The sequence below is a fragment of the Enoplosus armatus genome, chromosome 21 (assembly GCF_043641665.1).
Source record: "Enoplosus armatus isolate fEnoArm2 chromosome 21, fEnoArm2.hap1, whole genome shotgun sequence".
In the NCBI taxonomy this organism is placed as follows: Eukaryota; Metazoa; Chordata; class Actinopteri; order Centrarchiformes; family Enoplosidae; genus Enoplosus; species Enoplosus armatus.
Window position 1 is genome coordinate 17899274 of NC_092200.1, and position 16730 is coordinate 17916003.

General features: G+C 42.6%; 2 protein-coding genes across 2 annotated transcripts; one reads left to right on the plus strand and one right to left on the minus strand.

Moving 5' to 3' along the window:
• Positions 1–1010: 1010 nt before the first annotated feature.
• On the minus strand, positions 1011–15653 carry ift74 (intraflagellar transport 74). Its single transcript, XM_070928215.1, has 19 exons — positions 15525–15653; positions 14480–14621; positions 14259–14307; positions 14001–14099; positions 13725–13785; positions 13406–13465; positions 13104–13165; positions 8203–8341; positions 6909–6971; positions 6332–6475; positions 5887–5927; positions 5516–5595; positions 5123–5176; positions 4369–4466; positions 4059–4185; positions 3704–3867; positions 3496–3621; positions 2613–2673; positions 1011–1547 (listed from the first exon to the last, which is right to left on the minus strand). Exons 1-19 carry the CDS (start codon positions 15651–15653, stop codon positions 1426–1428), a joined length of 1821 nt encoding a protein of 606 aa, XP_070784316.1. The 3' UTR covers positions 1011–1425.
• On the plus strand, positions 9977–12153 carry LOC139303920 (leucine-rich repeat-containing protein 19-like). Its single transcript, XM_070927730.1, has 5 exons — positions 9977–10103; positions 10224–10500; positions 10768–10879; positions 11126–11213; positions 11639–12153. Exons 1-5 carry the CDS (start codon positions 9977–9979, stop codon positions 12151–12153), a joined length of 1119 nt encoding a protein of 372 aa, XP_070783831.1.
• Positions 15654–16730: the final 1077 nt, after the last annotated feature.

Below are 16730 nucleotides of genomic sequence, written 5' to 3' on the forward strand. Positions count from 1 at the left end.
GCTCGGCATGTAATATTCTCCTGTAGTCTTCTACATGTTAGAGATAACTATTTCAGGGTAAAATTCATGTGGGACCGATGGGGCTCTGCTGAAGCAGAAAACATGGACAGACACTGACCTCTAGTGGAGCCTCATGGAACAGAAACGCGATCCTCCTCTTGCTCAGTCTAGGTGTGCTAACGGACGTGCCACCAGGGCTGCTGCTGCTGCTGGCCATCATGTAGGTGTGTGCAAGTCAACAACTGACTGCACAAGTCAATAACATGTATTGTCAGTTCTCACGTTGAACTGGAGGGATTACAAATGACAAAGTAAGTAAAAGTACAATAAGGGCACAACAGAGAGCTGTGAGAGAAGAACACACGTACGCACATGACGTTTTATGATATTGGACAAACATACATACTTCATGTTTTTATGATTTTGGAAATATATACATACAAATATACATAAATACACACATACGTACATGGTGTTTTGGACATACAAACATACATGTTTTTCTTGATTTTAGACACACATACAAACAAACGTATGTTTGTTGGTGTGTCTAAGATTATGAAAAACATGTACGTTTGTATGTGTGTCATACATTTTTTTTTAATGATCTCAGACATACAATAGTGTAGCGCTTTCGGTCAGGAAGGAAACATGTTTTTAAAATAGTGCAAATTCTTTCCTTCCTTTCCTTTCATGATCCAGCGATCACAAGCAGTGAGCAGATGTGGACCACTCACATTGTTGGGTTGTTCTTCTGCATCCTCTGTATATGCACTAGACTTCCCTCTTCATCCACACCAGTGTAGTTTTGTTGACCTTGATGGTTTGGAAAAAAACGCTATGCAATACACGTGCATGGGGTCACTGTGCTGCCACCCTCAGTTGTAATGTTCACTGTGCTCTGTATCTATTTACTGGGTAATTTAAGTATAATTCTAGAGCGGAATTTGGATTTTATGCATTTTTTGTTGATCTGTTTTTTCCTGTAATTAAAAAGGCAACACATAATATAAGAAAGCAAAGTGAATTTATTTAGATTTTTCACAGGGTTGGACAGCATGAGCCACTAGTCACATGTTTCCTGAGCTGTAAAAGCTATGACCTGTGCTTTATATAAACTCTTAACAGGTGAATACAGAGCTCCAGGTAATTACACACATGTGATTATGTATTAGTTTCCTGGTTGGGTAAATGGATTTGATAATGTAGATTTATGAACATATTTATGAATGAATCTACGATGACAACATTTTAAAATAACTCCACAGCTTTTTCCTGAAAAGTGACTAATTCATTGATGGATCATCATCATCATTTGACCATGTGCTAACCACTTTATCATGACGTTAACTGAAATGTATGGCGATAACAGAGTAGTAACACAGACTGAGGATGTCTTGTATGTGTTTGTGATGATGTGTGTGTTTATCCCCTGTTGTTGTTGTTTTGCAAGTTGTCTATAAGACTCTTGTTATACTCTGCCACTTGCTGGGAGACACTGCTGGCAACTGCGTCGAAGTCACTCTCCTGAGATTTCGAGGCGATGACTGATGTTGCAGTTAAGGATACCTCACACAGCTGTTATCTTTGGACTCCATTCGCTTATCGGTAACACTGCCTGGACCGGCCCCCCTGGTTAAGCTGCTGTAGCCCTAGACTGCGGGGCGGACTTCCCATGATGCACTGCGCTTTCCTCCTCCCCCTCTCCCTCTTTACGCATTCGTGTCCCACCAATGCGTGTCTTGCATCTTTGTGCTTTCTCGTCTCGCAGGTTCCTGTGGATGCTGCTGCCATGGGCCTGTCTGACTCTCATCGGTACAATTATTATTATTATTATTAGTCATAGTTCTGTTATTGCTATTGTCATATTTCCATTATTATTCTAGTTGCTATGGCTATTACTGGTGCTGCTATACATCTGTGCCTGTCTCTCGCTCTCTCTCTACATATATGTCTCCCTCTGAGGTTTCTGCCTCTTAAAAGGAAGTTTTTGCTTATTACAGAGACCCAACAGTTCCCACCATGAGACAGCGGCAAGGACAAAACTTCCTTTTAAGAGGCAGAAACCTCGAGCAGAACCAGGACTCTAGGTGGGGGGGTCATCTGCTTTGACCGGATGGGTTTGAGAGAGAGAGAGAGAGAGAGAGAGAGAGACATAGAGAGGGAGGGAGAAAGAGAAAGGGGGAGAGAGAGATAGACAGGCAGAGATGTATGGCAGCACTAGCAGTAGAAATAGCAGCTATAGTTATAATAATACTGGAAATGTGACTGATAATAGTAGTTACAGCTGTAATAATAGCTGAGATTAATAATAGCAGCTTTAATAGTAACAGAACTACGACTAAACATAATAACTGTAGTGATGAGAGTCAGGCAGGCCCATGGCAGCAGCAGCACCCAGGCGTACCAGGACCACGATCCACAGCAACCTGCGAGACGACAAAGCACAAAGAAACTCCGGGGGAAGACGTAAAGTTAGTAACACGCATTGGACTGTGGACTGACTTCTGTTGTGATTTGGCACTTTATAAATAAAATTGAATTCAACTGTCTTTAACGCAGACAAAAACACAAGTAATACAGAGATAAAGACACAGATATCAGAAGGATACACTCTTTCATTACAAAGTTGTTCTGCTCCAAGTGTTGCCATTTCCTCTCAAGGTTAGCCAGCTAAAACACAAAGCACACACGGGAACAAAGATACACAAGATTAACATTAGCGGAATTAGCTTGAGCCTATGTCATTCGAGAGAGCCACGGTCCAATCAGCTAACTGACTCAGACCACGTGACTCTCGGAGCCTGGGCCTAAAAAAAAAAAAAACACACATTTGCAAAGAAACATTACAAAGCCGGCCTGTTAAATTTGGCCAGCCTGTGAATGAAAGCTTGCTTAGCTGCGTTTTCATAGCCTAGCCTGTTAGATGAGCTTGACCTCCGCGTGCACTGCTTCTCTCACTCAGAGCGGATGATTCGAATGTGGCTTTTACACACACAAATCCTGCAGTGAAATGTCAGGAAGGTACTGCTAACAGATACTGCCCAAACCTAATCTGAACTATGAAAACTAATATCAGTAGTATATATATATATATATGTATATATATATATATATATATAGTATATATATATATATATATGTATATATATATATATATATATAGTATATATATATATATATATATATATAGTATATATATATATATATATATATAGTATATATATATATATATATATATATATATAGTATATATATATATATATATATATATATATATATATATATAGTATATATATATATATATATATATATATATATATATATATATATAGTATATATATATATATATATATATATATATATATATATATATATATATATATATATATATATATAGTATATATATATATATACTACTATATGCATCAACTTGTAAAATAATTTGTACATCTTTCTCATAAATCCACTCATTACACTCGTCAATGCTCTAACCTGAGCGTGGGTCTCGTTTTCTTGCAGCTTGGTCTTCAGCGCTTCATATTTCTGGTTCATTTCCTCCAGCAGCTGTCGGAATGAGTCCCGACGCTGAGCCAGCGAGACTCTGTCCTCCTGTAGTCTCTGCAACCAAGCAGAACATACACGTGGTTAGCCTGCAGTTTAGCGGCCTTCAGCAAAATACACACAGACAGTTTACTGTTACCTTTTTCTTCTCCTCTGCCGTGTGCCTCAGGGTGTCCAGGTCTCGGTAGGTGTGCAGCTCAGACTCCATGGTGCTTACGCGCTCCTTCAGGGTGCTGAGCTCGCCTGTGATCTTCCCCTCCAGCTGCTGCACCTTCTCCAGGTCCTGCTGCAGACGCTGGGACTCTGGGTGGTGGTTGGTCGGGGGTATGGAGTGATAGTTGCGAGTGAGCGTTTGCTTGTTTGGCATGTTAGGTTTTTTCAAAGAAGGTACACTTTACTGGGGCTGTGTGTGTGTGTGTGTGTGTGTGTGTGTGTGTGTGTGTGTGTGTGTGTGTGTGTGTGTGTGTGTGTGTGTGTGTGTGTGTATTACTGACCAGTTGACAGTCCCCTGGCGGTGCTCTCTGATTGGACCATCTCTGTCTCCTTGCTGACCAGCACCTCCTGCATGTTCCTCAGCTCACTGGCTGTCACTGTATCCACTTGACGTAGCCGCAACATGTGCTGCCCACACACACACACACACACACACACATATATTGTCCGTCTCCAACTACTCATCTCTTCACCCCTCCTTCTCTCTCCCTCCACCTTTCTTTAATCTCCCTCCCTTACTGTAACATTTACGTTCCTTCCCTCTTATTACCATACTATCACCCCGACCTTTCTTTCCCCTCTCCTCCTCACCCTGCTGCAGTGTTCCAGGAGGGAGACGATGTTCTCCTGGCTCTGTGATATCTTCTCTTCCTCCTGAGTCCTGGACTCCTCAAATGACTCCAGGTACCCTGAAAAAAAAGGGCAAAGTTATTACTAGCTGCATGTAATTGTACTTAAACAAACATGTGGTCATGCAGACTCATTCAATCTTCTACGTGCAGGATTTGAAAACACTCCCACTACCACCAGGAGTCACCAATGTCAGTTTTCATGTACCCGGGTGCAAATAGCATTGTAGGCTACTGACACATGGGTGCAAATAGCATCTGCCTCAGTGAAACCATTTTTGAAACAATGCAAAACCCTGCAGATACGTTTGACGACAACTGTAATATGACTAGAGCCGAATCAAATATACAGTAACTAGATAAGAACTAAAGACGGGGGCCTTCGGAAAGTGAATTGGTTTGGGTCGGCAGGTGATTCCAGTCAGGGAATCGGGACTCGAGCCGTTCGGGGAATTTATCGTAGCCCGTGCAGAACAGAACACTGTGACGGTCATCGCTTGTTCAGGCGAGGCAGTAGGCAGATGTTGTCTTAATAATAATCTCTTCTTGCTTTGCTATTATATCTCAGAGACTATTATCCACCCCTAGGTTATGCTAAATAGATGAAAACATATAAACAGTCATACCCACAATATTGACACATCATTGATATCAGGTACGGAGTAAATAATACTGTGGTTTCTGTCTATCTATCAATTATCAAATGTTCAACTCACGGTCAATTTCCTCCTCTTTCTTCTTCAGTTCCTTGTATTTCTGCTGACACTCTCCTTATGGACAGAAAAAAAGATGTTTAGTTTGTAAAGTAAAAGACACATTTAAAAAAAAATGATAATTGTTGATTGAGAGACAACATTTTCTTTAAGGAACACATCATGTCTCAGTGAATTGAATACATTTGTGTTTTCGGACAGAATAAGTGATCCACAGACTTCTCAGGTTTGGTAAATTGTGGAGGGCATTTTTCACTATATTATTGACCAAGCAATCACTACAAGACGACAGATGTGAAACAACTTCTAGAGGCAATGTTTTCAAATGCACATATTAGCAAGAAGAGAACTGTGATAAGAGAAACGGAAAGTTGAAAGCAGTCCATCCAGTGTTACCCTGTGCTTCCTCCGAGTCCTGCTCCAGCTGCCGGATCTCCTCTGTCATTTGTCCGGTCCTGTCCCTGATCTCTGTAAGCCTGAGCACACACACACACACACACACACCATTACACAAAAGCAAAATGTATGAATACTACGACACGTTGCCATTTTTTTAAAAAACCTCTAGCCTCCAGGTGGATCCGTTTATGGCAGCCAATGTTTTTGTTAACTTCTGGCAAAATATGCTGCAAAATCGACTGTGGTCACACTCGATTTGATTTGGCTTTATCCGAGTAATCTAAGGAATAACAACTGAGATTTGAAGTTCCGTGTCGCAGTGCCCACCGTCACCATCTGGAGCTTTTGTGTTTAACGTGAATACATACTGTCTCTCCATGCTGGCGATTTCCTGGTTGTCCTCCTTCACCTGGGAAACAAAGCAGCAGCTTAAACCGTTTGTTTACTAACCCCAACTCTTCAAACCTGTCGGCTAAAATAAAACGGTCACTCTGGTTTATCATCACAACTGATGCAGCGCTTACTGACCGTATCAGTCAGTGTGTTGACGTCGCACTGCACTTGTGTCGACACCAACTAAGCGAGTCCGCTTCTGTCTAGATTATGATTTTGATCTTGATTTTATTGTAATCATATTGAAATGATCTCAATTAAAAATGTGTTCAGTTTCAAATTTGTCTTTGTCAAACAACATGTCGATTTTGTCTTAATGAATGCAGCTTATATTAGCCTAATAAAACTTTGTTGTTTGCCTATTGTCCATTTAAGTTTTATGTTCTTGACTAACATTCCTTGGCTGGTTGTGACGCTAACCTGTTTAAAGAGTTTCTCCCTCTCCTCCTGTGGCGAGCCCAGGCTCTTGTGCTCAGCCTCCATGGCGTCACGCTTCACCTCCAGCGCCGACAGAGTCTCGTGAAGCCGAACCACTTCCTGCTTTATGTGCGAGTGGGCCAGTTCCTGTTGCACAGGAGAATGTAATATAAAACAACTCGCACTACAGTTACTGTTAGAGATGTAGTAGCAACAACAGCTACCATTACACCACGCAGTGTCGGGATGTCACTGAAAACCTATTTACATTTACTTTACATGTTTCTTCTTCCCTGCCTCTTTTCCACACTTCATCTCCTCCCTTCCCAGGGTATCAAGTTCTTAATCGTCATTTGTATGCATTAAATATCTTTTTCTAGCCTGCTGCAGGCTGTAAGTAAATGTTTTGGTATGTGGAACCTGGCTGAAAAATCTCCAGTGCTATTGTTCCACACCGCCGACCTTATGTAAAATATATGTGGACTTATCAATGTATCAAATGACATTCAATGTGGTATATAAACCCTGCAGAACCCCTGCCTTCCTTCCATACATTAACCCTTCCTTTAACCCAACTCACTACTTCGTAGTCCTCCTTCCTGGTTATCAGAATGTCCAGCTCCTCCTGGAGAACGGCTAGCTCCTGCAAAACAAAAAAAAACAAGGAATCAAGGAAAAGAGATGAGAAGCTGGAGAAAAGGGGACATAAAGTATTTATTTGACGACAGTGTTGACGACAGTTGAGTAATATTAATGCATCATCACTGCAGTGCCATGGAAGCATTATACTAGCACAAAAAAAAAATGACAACACAATGGAGTGGTCCAGATTAGAGGAGGATCTGGATGTAATCCTAGAGGCAACACTGGCAGGAACAGCGGAAAAGGAAGCAGACACTGTGTCCACGAGGCTTGGCTGGTATCTTTTTTTTTTTTTTTTTTTTTTATACCTTCCTGACATTTCAGTGGAGTATACGGTATATGACGGTATATGACGGGATTTGTGTAGCAGCTCAGATGCTGGTGATACAAGTAGCATCGTAGCATGTATGACATTGTCTTGCCTACAATGCAGCGTGTCTAATATGCAGTTAGCCTACTTAGACAAGCCTTGCTGGGTTTAAATACTTAAGGCCCATAGCATAATGAACAGATCGTAAATAAGCGCCCTTCTTCCGCAGAGTCTTGCTGGAGGACCCGATGACACTTGTTGCCACAGAGAAGACCGACACATCAGTGGGCTGAACAGAGATAATGTGCGGGTGGTGGTGGTGGTGGCAGACTGGCAGTTAATAAAATCCAGTGGCTTTTGTAGTTAGAAGAAGTCATCTCAAGATAAAGTTCTATTTTTCTCTTTTACTAGTCCTATAATGTGGAGAGTGGCCATAGAGAGAGAAAAAAAAAATGTGTTCCCACACTTTGATTAATTTGTTAAGTGTTCGATAAGCTGTAGTTTCCCCGGTAAACACACCGACCTCTTCAGCGATTACTACAATGTATCACCTCAATACACCATCTCCGTATCTCGTCCGGGCCACATAGCCTACCTTTACCTGTGCGTGACGGCTGCCTCATTGAACTTATTTAGCTTAGACAGAAAAAGGTGAGTTGTAAGGCCGCATTCAGACCAAATCCAGCCTTTCACTGCAACGTCTGATTTGGTCTGAATGAAGTTAAAACTTTTTTTGTATTTTGTTCATGTCTGTGACATATTCTACAGATATGGACATTGAAACTGTAGTGAAAGGTGTAATGTTGCACGTGTGCTGTCAATATGACTATCAGCAACTGTCTCATGTAAACATAACAATACTGAAGTAATATGAGCAAGAAAGTAGCATCATAACAATATTAGGCTACAACTACATTAGTACCTGTAGCAGTTCCTCATTAGCCGTTGTCATGGTGAAATACTTCTCTTGCTTTGCGGCCGGCATCGCCTGGACAACCTCGTCAGCGACCCGCCGTTCCCTCCTGATCTCCTCCTCAACTGCCCTGATGGCCTCCTCTCTCCTGCAGAGCAAACACAGTAGTTAATAGGAGAGGGGGGGGTCCTAGGCCACATTCAAACACAGTAAAGATAGACAGATAGATAAAGACAGGATGCAGAGATGGAAGGGTGGAAGAGATGTCAGATGGATGTCCATTGGATGTCCGTTTCCTTCTGCCCCTCCCCCCCATCCATTACTGTAAATCCTCTTTTCTTTTCTTTACCCCACGCCTCCAGTTACTCGCAATACTCTAATAACTCCCCAATCTTTACTAATAATACTATAAAAATGTTTTAAAGGAGCCCTTCAATTAGATATTGTTAGTTTGATATGCGATGGTCAAAATGAGTTATTTCAAACTAAATTAGCTATACATTTTGAAATGAGATGGTATTTCCAACAAAAGGCTTTACCAAAGTAAGAAAGTAAGATTCGAAAAATAGAAAGGAGGACTGACTTCATCAATCATAAATGTTTAGCTTGCTGAAACAGTGTATGTCAGCCTTGTTGTAAAAGCCTGGCTTTTACAACAAGGAACAAAGGTCATTTGCTGTGCTGACTGCATGACGGGGACAGGTGAATTAAAGTTCACCTAAGTGCCCCGTAGAAGCGCAAAGGTAAGTGTCTTTGTCACTATTCTGTATTACTGAATAACAAGCAGAGTAAGGCCATTGTCTGAGATCACAAACATTACGGAAAGACAGAACTAAGGCCACTGACAGATGTAGCTGTAGCGTATGTTATTCAGCCGACACCTATCTACATTGGCTCATAACTGAATTTCAGTTTCAAGAAGTTCGATGTGTTTGTTTTCTCCGAAGGATATCAGGAAAATGAGAGATACTGATGGCATGACGTCCCTTAAAAAGAGAACTCACGGTCTCAAAAGGTTTCATATACGCATACTGTACTCTGATGAAGGTTTTACGCTTAAAAAAAAAAAGAGTCGGCAGATTTGTCAGTCCATTATCAGATAACGACCAGGAGACCGGGACACTAGGTTTTAATAGCGTTGACATGGGTCTGTGTAACGTGCCTTCTCAGTCATCCAAGATTATACTGCTATACATGCTGCTCTTTCTTTAAAAGTTGTTCCTTTTTTTTTTGTCACTAAGCTGCAAATCTGAAACAATGAATCGATCAATTGATTGGCCAGTTGTCACAATTGTTGATTTCTCTTGCTCCGCCTTCTCAAATATGAGGAATACCTTGCTTTTCTCTTCACCAAATCTTTGTAAATAAAAGGTATCTCCGGGTCTTTGACTGTTGGGCAGACTAAACCAGCAATTTGAAGAATTCCCCTTAAACTCGGGCAAACTGTGACAGTAATTTCTCACTATGTTCTGATATTTTACAGACTATTGAAGTATTATCAAATATTGGGAAATGATAGCTTGTTGCAGCTTTACAAAAGAGTAATGTAAACGATCAACAGTTGTGAGGATTTCATTGATCCACTTCCACTCTGATTATGTGAGCGCTGCTACATGATTTGTGATAACCAACTTGGCAATAAATGAAGAAAAGAATCTCAAAGTGATGAAGCAGGCAAACTCAATGACGTCTGCAATGAAAGAAACGTTTTTTTTAATTAAGGTTTTAATGAGTGACGTGCATGTCAGTGGATTTCTTTCATTGTTTTTTTCAGGGTAGGGTAATGGAAGTGTGCCAGCAACCTCTTCTACTGCTGTGCTTGGCTGCAGTGATAGCACTGAATATACTGGGAAGTAATGCTGTGGTCGAGGAAGAAGACGAACTGGTAGGAAGAGTTCTATTTTTGTTAAGCTGGCAGAGTGGAAATTGTTTTGTTTTTTTTGCTGACACTCTGATCATCCAGAGCTTATGTGGTTCCTGGTTTCATATGCGCTCATGTGTTTATTCACATTGTTCGTCTATTGTAAAAGCTGACCATCCATCCGTTACCCATCAGCAGGTAAAGAATTCGACCAACAAGCTTCTGCGAGTTATTCCTCGTTGTGGCAACGGTTCCTCTGTTACCAAACTGGTGATTGAGGGGAGCCTGATTACCCTGAATAAGACTGACAGACTAGCCCTGGCTAGTTATCCCAGACTGGTGGAACTCCATCTGGATGGTAACCTAGTGACCGGTATACCAGCCAAGTACTTCTCCGTGGTACCACACCTCAGAGTGCTGTCTCTGTCCAGGAACAAAATCAGCAGGTAAATAAGAAAGAAAATAAAGACGCTAGCTTCCATTCTGCATAGTCACTTTTACAAGTTTTGAATACGCTGGAAGATGCACTAAATTTGTTCTAAAGTGCTGTCAATGGATACTACCGACATCTCTGTATAAGGCAAAATATTTGTTACTGACAAAAGGTGACTGTATCACTGGTATAAGCATGACCGAAGGAGTTGTACTTCCACTTCTAATGCTACAATAATTACTGCATTTACAACTGATGCTACGACTGGGTGTTCCTGCAGCCTGGACCCAGAGTCTTTCTCTGGCCTAGATGACCTGAGAGAGCTGGATCTGTCCCACAACCTGCTGACGAGTCTCCACACAGAGCTATTCAGACAGCTACATAATCTACAGGTAAACCAAAACAATCCCTGGGGATATTCTGGAAGATCCCCCGAAATGTGCAAAGCTATCAAGACTTATTAGGACTTAATGTTTAAAAAACAGACTAGTGTCAGTGGACAAGGGTTGTTTCCATGCAAAAGAAAAGACACAGAACTAAGTGTGAATCTGGCTAGGCAATTACGTTTTCCCATCAGAAATCAAGCTGCGGTGACGCTATTACTGATCCATTAACCCGACTCTGTCTGATCCCATCAGGTGCTGAATCTAAAGGGAAACCCATGGAATTGTTCCAGTCTGCTGCTGAGCAGTAATGGAGAGGCCCAAGCAGCAGGAGTTACCATTGGTAATAATTTCCTTTCTGCAGTTTTATACTTTCAGGGATACAGCCAACATGTGACACCCTATCCAGAGCGGTCCAGAATCTTTAGACTGAGGGCCACCGTGAGCCCAAAGGATGCTCGCCGCCATTTCTTATCAGTTTCATCGCTTAACGTTACTTGAAAGTGAGACTCTGCATGTTTTACCTTGTGCTGCAGCAGCCTTTGTGCTAAGCTGGCATAATTCAATTGACATTGTTGTACGCGTTTTAGAAATGTTACAAGGTCCAAACTAGTAAGACTGCCATTGTGACTTTTACGTAGCGTGCTTATTCAGACGCGAATAAATTAAATTGAGGTCAAATTAACGTAAAGGGGTGCATGTCTGAAAGGGGCTTAAGTGAATGCTCATTAATTAAATTGCTTTTATATGTGATGTCTGGCTCTACAGGGGGGCCACAAGTCACCTGTGCTTGCCCAGAAAAGCAGGCTACAGCTGTGTATTACCCTTCACCACAATCCCCCTTCACTACAGACCCACAAAAACCACCAACACCAGTCAACTCTCAGCAGTCGGCAGGCTCATCCACTATGCTGAAGACCACACTGACATCAAGCCAAAACCACAACATCCTTATCTCGACCCTGCAACCCCGACTAGGCCAGACAGCTGTGCCCAGCAACACGTGGAAGTTCACAGCATGTGTTGCAGCCGTGGGGCTAAGCACCGCCATGCTCATCGTATGTGCCATAAAGGGGCCTTCCTGGTACAAGCTCTTCCACAATTACCGTCACCGGCGACTGCACCAAGAAGAGGACGAGGAGGAGAACGTCGCGTCAACGGCCTTCTCAGAGACCGGCACACACCTGAGCCAACGGACATTCACCTTCGAGCAAGACAACGGGCGGATAGAGGAGGAGGAGGATGGGTATTTTGAGGATCCATACATCAGGAGGGAAGAGTAACATGCAGGGGAGGAGACTTCAGCAGAACCGTGGGGAAGCAAACAGCAGCTGGTGAGCCAGTCACAAGACGAGGAGGTAACACACCCAGGATAACTTTCAGTGATCAACATCAGTTAACAACCGCAATCCCGCTAAGCGGTCACGCGACGGTGGTTATCATCCCAGTGTTTCAAACCGACTTGGAAACAAATAAATATGATAACATAATTCAAAGCGGTGCGTAGGCTTACTCGAGAATCTTATATACGACAATCTATATCTATATATAAAAAACATGACAGGGAAAGCTATAGGGCTATGCCAGTCTCTGAACACTTACGCCCCCCCCCCCCCCCCCCCCCCCCCCCCCGCAAGTGACCTTCTCACAATCCACGCAACAAGCTCCACAGGATCTTCTATGAGTGATGCAATTTTCCTGAGAGAATTGATTGGTCGGTAGGCGGTGCTTTTATATATGCCCTGTCAGGTCTTTACAGGGACTTGAACTGCTCACAGACCGGTAATCCTGATGCCATCAGCAGCCAACAAGCAAAAACAGCTGAGGCAGAGGTTGCACCTTTCACACCATCAACCTTTCTGAGCATTAGGGCCCTCAGGAGGGCCTTCAAACATGAGCACCAAGAAAGCAGCGGGACCAGACTATATCAGTGGGAGGGACCTCAAACTATGTGCTGACCAACTAGGTTAGCATAGCAGCACATGAGGTTGGGATGCGTGTCCGTGTTGGGAAGGGTCATAGAGGGAGGGTAGACCATCGGTGCAGATGGGAAAAGAGGGGAGCGCAGTTATTTCAGTTGTATTTATGTATGTCTGGACCCTCTTTTGTAATGAAAAAAATAAATTGATAAACCATCAAAAGCTTATAAAATGCATTTTTCATCTGTATTAAAATTTGAAATTTGAGAGAACACCCTGCAATAACCATAATTAAACATCCACCAAGTACTTACTCTCTCCTCTCAGTGAAGATGCGATCAATGCCTTCAGCCTCGCTGTCATTCTGGGCTTTCACCTGGGGGGGGGGCGTAGAGGTGAAGGAAAATGAAAGGAATGAGTGGTCTTTCCAATTTTTGAGAGATCTGCTGCATCCAAGACAGCAAGGCATTTTGAGGACACAACCTTGTTTGAGGTAAGCAACGTTACAGTATCCACTGCAGTTTTCCACTAGCCCAAACACAATTTCATCATTATCAATGATACAGATACCGTTGCTGCAGAAGTTTCCTGTGGGAAACACTCATGGTGTACTTACAATGTTGTAGTCGTTGATCATTTCCTCCATCTCTGTGTTGGTGTTGAGCTTGTCCACCAGCTGGAAATGCAAATAAAAGAATTTACACAAACGTGAATTTCAAAAATTCAGCTACATGTCTCAAGTGCTCAATAAGGGTAGCACAGTCCTTCAGCTTCAGCTCCAGCTAAATACATAAAGTGTAAAAGTATTTGTTCTAATATTTGTTTAGTTGGTTGCTTGTAATGTCCAGGATGTGGGAACTGAAGATTGTTTTCCAGGATACTCATTGGAAATAATTACAGACGATGGCTAAAACTTCTAGTTTACGGCCGTTTACCATGTTGTAGTCAGCAAGCTGGCCTTGCAGATCCTTAATCTCTATAGCCAGGCCTTCGGCTCTGAAGGGGAAAGAAAACAACAAAGGGTTGGTAATTTGGAGATTTTTCTTTCAATATTCATTCATACCATATTGTATTCTATTACAAGAGCCCTCGTATTTGTATGTATCTTCTTACATTCATGAATATTGAAGGCAGTGGGATGCAGTAGGCCTTAACAAAATTGGAGAACATGGTCTGTTTCTAATTACAAAACGTACTGCGTCAGGACTCACCTCTTCTCGTAGGACAGATAAACAGAGTTCTCCTGGTTGTAGTTGTCGATCTCTTTGTGCAGTTTGCTGGTCTCTGTGGTTAACTCATTGATCTTACTCCTAACAGCACAACAATAAAAGCATTCACTTTTAAATGGTAAAATTGACTGGTGTGTACCAACAGGAGGTTTAAGAAACGGTTGCCCTGCTGGAAACACCTGCTGCATTGTGTAAAGTAATATCAATAAGGGCAGTAGGACTAATAGTAGCATGCGTTACCTAAGAAGGCCCAAGTAGTAGGACTTATCCAGAATCTGTCTCTGAGGTCCTTTTGTGGTTGGAAGGAAGGGAGGAGGTAGTGGAGAGAAAGAGAGAGAGAGGTGAGACTTATAATGATGTAATGACTGTTTTAAAATAGCTCTCAGTGGCTCACCATGTCTGTCCGAACATTAAACATATATCCGTGCGGAAGGAGTGGGCTGATGTCACCTCACACCTACCTTTCATTCCAGTCTTCATCCCACTGAGCCCCTGCTGGGTCACAGGCCTGTCGGTCACTTTGATCTGTGCAGACAGGATTCCAGGGGTGGCGATGGGGATGCCGCCCCTCATACCAGGATGACCACTTGTGCCCGGAACCATCTGGATTGAAAATGAAAGAATAAAACTCCATAAGACTGGGATTCTACTAGCTCATCTGTAGAAAACATAAGTATTGAAAAATGAAGGCTAGTTACCAACACAGTAACATCTGAAGACAGTCCCATGTGCTGATTGTGTACCTTAGTAAATCAGGTGCTAATTACATGCAGATCACACATGGAAACACAAATGTTCCTCATACAGTGGTTTGTTGGAGAGTTACAATTGCTACCAGGTAAACAAAAGTTACGTGAATTCTGTAGTGCCAGAAAAAAAGTGTCGCAACCAGTGTTTTCTTTGTTAAGTCGGAGCAAAGAGCTTTTTTTAAATTTGAGAAAAAGTTCAACTTTTCAGAGAGCCAAGTCAGCCAGCCTCTTATGAGAAAGGAGATGCTTGGTGTCCTGTTTCTCACAACGATGAAACTGGCCGCGCCATCGCTGGATACTGTTAAATAAACTTGTATTTGTAGCATGCTACAGAGTGACGTCGAATAGAGATGACGGAAAATGAAGCTGCAATAGGCACTTAGGTTTCCTTTGGGGAAACAAGGTGTGCAAATGGCATTCTTTTACTGTCCAGGCAGTGCCTTTCCCACACATAGAAACTGTATGGGAACTCTGTCCTCTGTATGCTCTGTAAACTAACCAAATTCACTTCTTCTTTTTTTTTTTAAATCTGTATTACACAATGAAAATACTGAATTACAAAAAGATGAAGTTATTTTCATTTAGATCCACTGAGATATAAAAAGAAGTCCTCAGAGGCCAGGGCACTGAAAGATAGCATTACTTCTGGACTTTTGCTGTTCTGGGTGATGTGTTGCTGTCACTTCAGCAGAGTATGCTCACAGGAAGAGCATTTGTATCTCAAAGCTACAATGCATTCAAGCTGCAGCTGGCTTACCCCAGTTGCGACACGTATAGCTGTAGGAGGAGGTCGGATGGACGTTGGGGGTCTTCCAGCGCCGGGGACCACAGATCCACTGCGACTAGCTGGTCGGCCCATGCTAGAGGGAGGACGCTGGCTCGCCATGACGCCTGAAACCAGTGGACATATTAACAGTAACAATAACAAATCGAACATCTGGAGCTGAAACAAATTCATACAACCTAGCGGTGCACCCAGTCAGTGCTTGTTAGTGTGGTCGCTTGGTGACAGCAGCCAAGAGGACAGTGAAGTGTCCTCATGACTGGCCGGTGGCTGGTTTGAATCCTGAAGTAGACACACTAGTGCTGAAGTAGACACACTAGTGCTGGGACTCTCCACGCACTACGCTTGCACCAGTGATGCCAAGTCACAGAAGTTAGCAAAGCATACCAATAAGCTAGTTATATGCTGCTGCTGGCGTTTAGCGCTGGTGAGCAAAGTTATCCGTCAAAATGTTTGCTAACTTTTCATTATTTTGTCGGTCAGTTAACGTCACCACCCGACAGCGTTAACGTTAGCGTTACAATGTACGGCAAAGTTGACGTTATGTGTTAGAAATACTGTAACGTTTTGAATTTGTAGCACATGTTAGCCATTTAGTTTACCACACACCATTAGAGATGGGTATAAACTTCTCCGTTAGCTTAGCTCGCTGCCACGGAATAGCATGGATAAGCTAGCAAGTGTTTCGTACCTTAAACTGAGCTCCTTCTTGGACGCTTTCGTCGACAGTATGTCGTAAAGTATGTAGTAATGTCCAGTTGTCTTAAGTTAGCCGAGGTTACTCGTTTACTTGAGGGGAAGGTGTCAACTAAACGGTAAAACGCCAGCTAGCTGAAAGAAAGTCAGCAGCTCCAGGTGATGTTGACGTTACCCCAGCAACCGTCAGCTGGCGGTTGGCAAATCAGCTTAAAGGCGCATTACCGCCACCTATGGACTGGAGTGTGCAGCAGCAGATCGGCAGAAAACAAAACAAAACGACGTCAAATAAATAAATCAGTTCTCTCGATCATTCCTGTTGCTCAGGTCTCTCTGAGTTATTCATAAACCTTTGTTTGACTAGTCTATTACTGATACCGCCACCCACCACCACAAGTAAAATTCTCAACCTGTGGGAAACACTGCAGACTCTCTACATTTAGAATACACCCATCTGTGTCCGTGCAGTTGCCTGAGTATAAT